Genomic DNA, 9272 nt, shown 5'->3' on the forward strand with positions numbered 1-9272 from the left:
CAAGCCACTCGCGAGGAAGAGGAACAGCGTTAACGGGCTTCCCCGGGTCTCACCGCGGCCCGGTGAACGAACTGCGCCCCCGCCCCCGCCTCGATCCTCTCCCCCTATCTGCCTCCCCCCTACCCCCAGCAGCCCCATTCCCGGGCGTGACGTCACCCCCAGCTAGGTCCGAGGGAGCCTGCAAAAGCCTCTCAAATTCAAACTGAACGGCGCCCAGACAGCAGCCGCTGCCAGCCGGAGGAAGGGAACCGAGCCGCCACCACCGCAACCCCAGCAGCCGCCCGGCGGAGTCAGCAGCCCGCGGCGCTCCGCACCAGCGCCCCCCCACCCCCGCACCCCGCCGTCCGCCCGCGCCCAGCGCACACGCACAGCCAGCCGGGCGCCAGGTGGCCAAACTTCCCGCGGCTCCGCCGCTCGCCTCGCCCCCTCCTGCCTGCCCACCGCCAAGACTTTGGGTTGTACCCCAGAGCCCCAAACCCCCAGGACGCCTCCCCCTCCCCTCATCACCCCAAACCCACTAGTTCCCCCTCCCCTTCCCACCCCCGGTCAAGCAAACCGTTCCGTCTGCAAGAAGTGGCGTCTTCTCCAGGCTGCTTTCCCCAACGGTTTCTCTATTTGCACCCAAAATGCTAAACTCCGGGGCCACCGCAAAGGAGGGGAGTCTCATCTTCTCCTGATGTGTGAGTACCGCAGCCCTTTCCCTTCCGCGGTCCTTCCCATTTGGTCCTCCCCCCCCCTTCCCTTCCCATGCCTTCCCATCCCTCCCCTTCCCCACCCCCTTGCGCAAGAGGGGAGAGCTAGAGAAAGAGAAGTAAAGCTATTTCTACCGCTGCTGCTACTGCTGCGAGACAGACGAGCTGTCCGCGGTCCCTTCCCTGGTTTCCCCCCCCCCCCCCCCCACCCCCCGGAGGAGGAGGAGGAGGAGGAGGGCGGCTCGGTTTAGTAAGACAACTCGGTTACTAATGACTTCGCTGGCAGCAGGGACCCGAGGGGAATCAGGTGCATGGCTGTGTGTTTCGGGGAGGGCGGGTTGGCGGGCAGAGCGGAGGGCGAGGAAACAGCTTCGCAAAGCAATTGTTTCTGTCTGTCGTGTTGTCTCCCTGCGCCCCCCCACCCCCACCCCATCCCTTTCTCCCCCACCCCTTTTCCTGGCCATTTTAATCGGGCTCCTTGTTTCTCTCTCCCCACTACCCGATCCTGCCCCACTCCTACCCTTCCAAACCCCCTTCTTAAAGGCTTGACTGTAGGTGCCGGAACCAGATAGACTGTGCATAAAGATGCTGAACGGTGTTTGGTTGCTCAGTGTGTTAACCGTGGCCGGGATCCTCCAGACGGAGAGCCGCAAAACTGGCAAAGACATTTGTAAGATCCGCTGCTTGTGCGAGGAGAAGGAAAATGTACTGAATATTAATTGCGAAAACAAAGGCTTTACAACCGTGAGCTTGCTCCAGCCCCCCCAGTATCGGATCTACCAGCTTTTCCTCAATGGAAACTTACTGACCAGACTCTATCCTAATGAGTTCGTCAATTACTCCAACGCAGTGACTCTCCATTTGGGGAACAATGAGCTGCAAGAGATCCGAACTGGGGCGTTCAGTGGCCTGAAAACTCTCAAGCGACTCCACCTTAACAACAACAAACTGGAAGTTTTGAGGGAGGACACATTCCTGGGCCTGGAGAGTTTGGAGTACCTGCAGGCAGACTACAACTACATCAGTGCCATCGAGGCAGGCGCCTTCAGTAAGCTGAATAAGCTCAAGGTCCTGATTCTCAATGACAATCTCCTGCTGTCTCTCCCCAATAATGTGTTCCGCTTTGTTCTGCTGACCCACTTAGATCTGAGAGGGAATCGACTGAAGATGATGCCCTTTGCTGGGGTCCTGGAACACATTGGAGGGATCATGGAAATTCAGTTAGAGGAAAACCCTTGGAACTGCACTTGTGATTTACTTCCGCTGAAGGCTTGGCTGGATACTATAACAGTCTTTGTTGGAGAGATTGTCTGTGAAACTCCTTTTAGGCTGCATGGGAAAGACGTGACACAGTTGACCAGGCAAGACCTCTGTCCCAGGAAGAGTGCCAGCGATTCAAATCATAAAGTGAACCACCCTTCCTTTTCCGACACCCACGTGCAGAAGCTGTCGCCTACCCTTAATCCTGCTCTCACTCCTACACGGGCTCCCAAAGCCAGCCGACCCCCCAAAACAAGAAACAGACCAACGCCCAGGGTCACCGTGTCCAAAGATAGGCAGAGCTTTGGACCTATCATGGTGTACCAGACCAAGTCACCGGTGCCCCTCACCTGTCCTAGCAGCTGCGTCTGTACCTCCCAGAGCTCTGACAATGGGTTAAATGTCAACTGCCAAGAAAGGAAGTTCACCAATATCTCAGCCCTTCACCCCAAACCTACCAGTCCAAAGAAACTTTATCTTACAGGGAACTATTTGCAAACTGTCTACAAAAATGACCTCGCAGAATACAGTTCTTTGGATTTGTTGCATCTTGGAAACAACCGGATAGCAGTCATTCAGGAGGGTGCTTTTACAAACCTAACCAGTTTACGGAGACTTTATCTGAATGGTAACTATCTGGAAATTCTTTATCCTTCTATGTTTGAGGGGTTGCAGAGTTTACAATATCTCTATCTTGAGTATAACATCATTAAAGAGATCAAGCCCTGTACCTTTGATGCACTGATTAACTTGCAGCTGTTATTTCTGAATAACAACTTGCTGAGATCATTACCAGATAATGTGTTTGGTGGCACTGCCCTCACCAGACTGAACCTGAGGAACAACCATTTCTCCCACTTGCCAGTGAAAGGGGTCCTGGATCAGCTCCCAGCTTTTATCCAGATTGATCTGCAAGAAAACCCATGGGATTGTACCTGTGACATTATGGGACTGAAAGACTGGACAGAGCATGCAAATTCCCCTGTCATCATCAATGAGATCACCTGTGAATCTCCAGCCAAACATGCAGGTGAGATCTTGAAATTTTTAGGGAGAGACACTCTCTGTCCAGACAACCCTGACTTATCAGATGCTACTATCTTATCCATGAGTCATAACACAGACACCCCAAGATCCCTTAGTGTGGCTCCCAGCTCATACCCAGAGCTACATACAGAAGTTCCACTCTCTGTCTTAATTTTAGGGCTGCTTGTGGTCTTTATCTTATCTGTCTGCTTTGGAGCAGGCTTGTTTGTCTTTGTCCTCAAACGGCGAAAGGGGGTACCCAGTGGGCCCAGTAGCACCAACAACTTAGACATCAGTTCCTTCCAACTGCAGTATGGATCTTACAATGCTGACGCTGCTGACAAGACCGAAGGCCACGTCTATAACTACATTCCTCCTCCTGTGGGCCAGATGTGCCAAAACCCCATTTACATGCAGAAGGAAGGTGACCCAGTGGCATACTACCGAAACCTCCAAGAGTTCAGCTATGGGAATCTGGACACCAAGAAGGAAGGGCCAGCCACTCTGGCTTATACAATCAGTGCATCAGAATTGCTGGAAAAGCAGTCCACCCCACGAGAGCCGGAGCTACTCTATCAAAATATTGCAGAGAGAGTGAAAGAGCTCCCCAGCGCAGGGGTGGTCCACTATAACTTTTGCACCTTACCTAAGCGGCAGTTCACACCTTCCTATGAATCCCGACGCCAAAATCAGGACAGACTGAACAAAACTGTTTTATACGGAACTCCCAGGAAATACTTTGCAGACCAATCCAAACCCGAACATCCTTTACTTCAGGCCAAGCAGCAAACAGAACCAGACTACCTCGAAGTTCTGGAGAAACAAACCGCGATCAGTCAGCTGTGAAGAGAGGGAAAGAGAGAATGAAAGTATCAAGGAAGGCTGCCTCGGGAAGACAGAAACAGCTGGGGATGGCCACATTCAGTGCATTGGCTTTTTGGTTTTTGTGGGGTGGGGGCAATGAAGTTGGGGGGAGGTCTTTCTTTTCCAGGAATAACATGGAAACTGAAAAATCAGTGATGGATGGGGGAAAGCAAGCTTCTTGCTCTCAAAAGTTTTCCTCTTAAATTATTTCCACTTTATTTTGGTTGGGGTTTTTATTTTTTTTTTTTGCATCCTTAGTTAACTGTCCACTGAAAATGAATGTTGCTCCAATGACTTTTTTTTCCCCTTTTCACTTTATTTCTTGTTCTCCCCCCAATCTGTTCTGTTGTTGTTTCAGGGTGCAGATGGGGAATGGGAGATTCTAGGAGGTCCAGAAGGGGCTAGGCAAAAAAAAAAAAAAAATCTTTTAAAGAAGTGGATGCTGAATGTGTTATGCTAAAGATCTCCAAAGATCTTTTGGGACTGTCACGTCCTTTGTAAATAATAATATCCAGTATTTCTCTTTCAGTTACCACGCAAAGTCACTGGGCGTCACCTCTTGTGTTAAAGTGCCTTTGCACTTTAAGTACATTACTTAAATGTTGCTTTTAGCTTTGATAAATTGAACCTATTTTAAATGTGTTGTATTTTTGAAAGTAAAAAAAATGTAAAATAGATCTATATGTCAGCTGCATTCAATCAAAAGAGAGTTTGCTTGATTTATAGGTAACCAGCCCTTCATTAAATGATTCTAGTTCTAAGACTTTATAGATTTCACTGTAAAATATTTCTTTTCTTCTGGGTTTGTTTTAAGTGATTCATTGAAGTCAGCTAAGCAGACTTAGTGATAGACCAGAGGCACTCAACCGCCTTGGTTGGGCTTATGATTTCATTAATAAAAGGTATTGAACATGCTAGCATAGAGAATTGAACAATTAAGGTCCTTCCCTAAATCATTACCTTGCCAACACTAACATGGTCAGTAATGTTCAGTGCTTTTAGATTATTTTCCTAATTAAGAGAACATTACACAACTTGTAATATATTTTTTCTGCATTAAATTAGATATTTTTATACATTTAATGAAAGAGTCTGAATTTCTAACTTTTTAATTGAAATTAATATTTTTTCTGCCTGTTGAGACATTTTCTATAAGCATACACCAGTAGAGGCCGCCACACACCTCATTTAATAAAGACATATGAGCCATTTAAATACCTTGAAGGAAGACTTCAAAGGTGAAATTCGAACTTGGGTCTCCAGACTTCCCAAGCCAGTTCTCTGCATATTCCAAGGTAGCAGAGACAAATGTCAACATACCTTCCAATTCCCTTACCTACCAACGTTTAGACTTCTGAATTCTTCTTGGGTTATCATATTTAAATAGAAAGCAGTGTTTTCTCATTGAGTTTATGAAGTCCTCCCAAGTTTATTGAAGCTTTAAAAGGGGTGCTATCTGATAATGCTATTGCATCTCCACATAGGGGAAGAATGACCTAAAACCAAGAAATTAAGCATTGTTTCTCTTTCACCTTTCCTTAGGTTTTACTTGAATTTTACCTTGTCATCCTAAGAGAGCATTTCTTTTTTTCCCCCAGGAATGGGGGCAGGGGAGAGTATTAAAATGAGTTTGGTTAACCAAGTATATAAAACATTTATGAAGCCTTATTATTAGCCTGTAAATAATTTTTAGCTGCAAACATGATTGTGAGATTTAAACAAACAGCCCTTATTTACAACAAAAATAGTTTTGTTTTGTCTATTGTAAATCCTTATGCAACTGGGATGGTGATCTGCATATAAAGTAGGCCAGCCTTTTCAATTCCTTATTAAAGCAATTGATGGAGAATGAAAGAAGCTCCCTGTTTCCTTTTCATAAATAGGTTACTGCACATAATAATCCTTTATTATCATGCAGAGATTGAAGTGGACTCTGATGACTTATTTTTAAAGCTTTAATATGACTAATAGTATATTGTCTGCTACTCTGAAGACTTCCCAAGCAATCGAATTTCAATTATAAATGACTTAAGTCCATATTCTTTTCATCGATATTTTACTAGTGGAAAACAGTTGCCTTTTTCTGAACTGAAAAGAGTCGTGTGTGGACAGAGTTCAGAACATGCAGTGAATCGCTTTTAATGAACAATGCAGTGTCTGAATACCATCCACCGTGACCAGCTCTCGTGGCCATCCTTTGTTTCTAAATCATAATTTCTATTCATGGCCATTAGATCAGAGTTAACACTGGAGGTCCATGAGGAGCTAACTCTATGAGAGTTGGTCTTCCAAAGGGTCTCCTTTCAGGGAAGAGAAGAGAAAGTATGAACACAGAGGGTTTGCCTGGAAATCACCTCCTCCACTTTGGGTGTGAGGTGCTGACATGGAACAGCTTCAGGGGGGTCATTTCTGGCTGCTGGCCAGAATGTAGTGCTAGCTAGGACAAAAAAAAATGGTGTGGTAGCAAGTTTTTGCTAAGGCAAATGATCAGATCTGCTTTTCCTTAACTTTGTATTGAGCATTAAGCTATGCGTGAGAACTGAGGTGATTTGTCCAAATCTACTTTTAGTGCTTCCCACCCCCACCAAGTAAATTCAGTACACCTTTTATAACATTAATTTTTGGTGAAAAAAAAAACCAATAGCAATTTCAGATGCATTCTTCTAAAGAGACCTCCTGGAACAACTCAATTTTATCCACAATTCCACTGAATAATGATGGCTTAATTTTGAATACTTACGCTTTCCAGGTTTGCACTTTATTATTAGCATAGCATGATGAAATATTTCCTCTTCCAACCTAATGGGATGCATCCTTTAAATCATTTTTTCAACACAGCCTTTCAAGTATATGTTGCATTCAGTTTCTATTTTTAGTTTAAAGTATGTTTGTGACATACTTTAAAGTCCAAATAAGCTTTTTTTTTTTCCTGAAGCTTTGTTTCCATTCTGTTATTGTTCCAACTGACTGCATTTGGTTTTGCTTCCTCAGCACCAGGGCTTTTTGAAATGATTTTATTCTGGGATCTTTATTTTTATCTCCTGCAGCTGGATTTGGTTGTTTAACTTTGACTCCCCACGCTGCTCGAAAGAGGCATAAACGGTAACATGGCTACCCCCAGAGCTTTGGGGGCAACCTTCACTCTCCTGGCCACAGGCTGAAGCTGATCTGCAAGGCCTAGCCCTGCAAATTGTACATGGTCATTCCCCTCTAATTCCAGATGATTAATTAGTTGGCTAGCTTCCCCTGGGGCTCATTAGTATTAACAAAGGAAAAAAAAAATCTCGGCTGCTCTTCCAGGGTTTAACTGCCACTGAGACAGAACCGCATCTGGGTTCTAAACCAGGAGCAACTTTCTTAGGCCTCACCAAATCCCTCTATTAAGATGACATCATCAAGTCTAACACTCCTTCTTTGCCCATAAGGCAAGTGACTTTTCGAATCCTTTTCTTGGTCCTACAAAGACTTAACCTCTGTTTAGTCACACAAAGGAGGGTCTAGGAAAAACAGAGGCAGATTGGGATTCTTCAGACTGTGGATGTGCTACCCAAACCCCCCAAGGATGGAGGATCAGAGCAAGAATTAAGGAAAGCTCTCTGGGGTGTTCTCCTAACGCCTGAAACTTCTCTGATGATCCCCAGATGTGGACAGATGTTGAGCTTTCCATCTTGAGTCTATGGAGTAAGGGGAAAACTGTGGATCTCTTTTCCACCTGCTACACATCGTTTAGCCAGCATCCTTCATTATTTTGGGCTGGATGACCTAAAGGACAAACAAAACAAACAAACCAAACATTTCTGTTGGATCGGGTCTAGTGCTTCAAGTATGAGGACTAGTACCTGTGTGCTGTTTCAAGAGCCTCACTGTAAAGATAATCTGCAATGTGATTGTAAATACAGTGTCACAAACATACTTTAAAATGACTAGAAGATCCGTGTTTTAGAGGCAATGCTTAATTTGCATCTCAATGGCTTAGACTAGAGGGTTTTGTTTTCCGATATCTGTTAACTTGCAAACAACAAAATGTATAGGAGTGGTGAGAAATATTTACCTTGAGATGTAGGTGATAAAATCACTAACTTCTGGTAAAGAGAAAATAAGTACTGTATATAGGTGTACCTCGCTTCTTGCTGTGGTTGTGCTCCTGAAAAAAAGTTGTGTGTAAATTCAATTTTTTTTTTTTGTAAATTGAATCATATTTTAAGTGCACTAGGGGAGCTGCTATTTAGAGGAAACTTGTGGTGAATCCTTTTGTAAAGCAAAGACTCATTTTATAATGGAAATAATCATCCCCCACCCCTAATTTATCTGTTTTGTATGTTTGGATTTTCATATATCGGGTTTGCATAAAACAGGGCCCACCTGCATAGTCATTCAATCCAACCCGCTTTTCCAGTGCTGCTTGTTGTACCAGTGTATTGGTTGCTAAGGGCTTATACTTGAAAAGGCTGCTGCAATTTTGTGCAAATTAAGCTAATGGATGATTCTGTGATTACACAGCATCTCTAAACTGTTATGGGTAGCCAACCCATTTAGACTCAATTGAGCACCGGATTCCTCACTTCCTGTCCTAACTGGTATGTTTCGATCAGCAGCCTCTCCTTTCTCAGATGTGGCCATGTTTCCTTAGGGGGTGGAGCAATTACTGTATCCCAATTCTAGAAAGTGCTTAGAGTCAAATGGTTTTATAATAAATATATGTCATTGTGTAAACATATTGAACTGCATGTGTGTTGGAATTTCTTCTTGCAGTGTTTTAGCTTGGAAATACCTGTATAAATACTGTTAGATTTAGTCGCAAATAATTGTTGTCAAGTTATTGGAATAAACAGCAAATGAAACAAGATCATGTGGGAATTGTCTTTTTCAGTGAACTGTGAAAGTGTCAAAGTCTGAATGGTGCCTTCTGAGCTGTTATTAGGTTAAATGGAGTCCACTGGCAATTGGAATGGATAGCATTGTTACAATGTGGTCGTGTAAACCACTTATACACCCTGTGCCGATTTTGTGCTTGAGCTAGTTTATGTCCAATAACAAACAAACACTTAGCCACTTGCTTGAAACAGAATTACATTACAGGTTTTAGTTAAGACATAAAAAGGATAAAATATTATTGGGCTCATATCAGGGTTCTATGACTTCACATATCCCGTCCAAAAGCTAGCAAATTAAACTTCGAGCCAGTTCACAATGTCATATGTGGTTTCAGTGTAAACAAATATTTAGACTCCTTTTTACTAAAAGTATTACAACTCTTCCAGAAAATTGTGAACATTTAGGATTAAAAAAAAAGATTCGAATGCAGAAATATCTTGATGAGGGCATCATCAAGGAAGTTGAAGATTATTGATTTTTCTATTGTTTTCCTGGGCATTGAGCCAGTCTCTCTCTCTCTCTCTCTCTCTCTCTCTCTCTCTCTCTCTCTCTCTG

At 44.1% G+C, this 9272-nt stretch overlaps 1 protein-coding gene across 3 annotated transcripts; it reads left to right on the forward strand.

Moving 5' to 3' along the window:
• The first annotated feature begins 599 nt into the window (after positions 1-599).
• Positions 600-3987, forward strand: LOC114028949 (SLIT and NTRK-like protein 2). 3 transcript variants are annotated; one of them, XM_027843272.1, is made up of 2 exons: positions 600-680; positions 1236-3987. In XM_027843272.1, exon 2 carries the CDS (start codon positions 1278-1280, stop codon positions 3822-3824), a length of 2547 nt encoding a protein of 848 aa, XP_027699073.1. In that variant the 5' UTR covers positions 600-680; positions 1236-1277; the 3' UTR covers positions 3825-3987. The 3 variants fall into 3 exon arrangements, with proteins under 3 accessions (XP_027699073.1, XP_027699074.1, XP_027699072.1); XM_027843273.1 differs by having other exon boundaries at positions 606-680; positions 1248-3987; XM_027843271.1 differs by lacking the exon at positions 600-680 and adding an exon at positions 918-999.
• The last annotated feature ends 5285 nt before the right edge of the window (positions 3988-9272 follow it).

This window comes from Vombatus ursinus, unplaced genomic scaffold (assembly GCF_900497805.2).
Source record: "Vombatus ursinus unplaced genomic scaffold, bare-nosed wombat genome assembly UNPS02014903.1, whole genome shotgun sequence".
Taxonomy (NCBI): Eukaryota; Metazoa; Chordata; class Mammalia; order Diprotodontia; family Vombatidae; genus Vombatus; species Vombatus ursinus.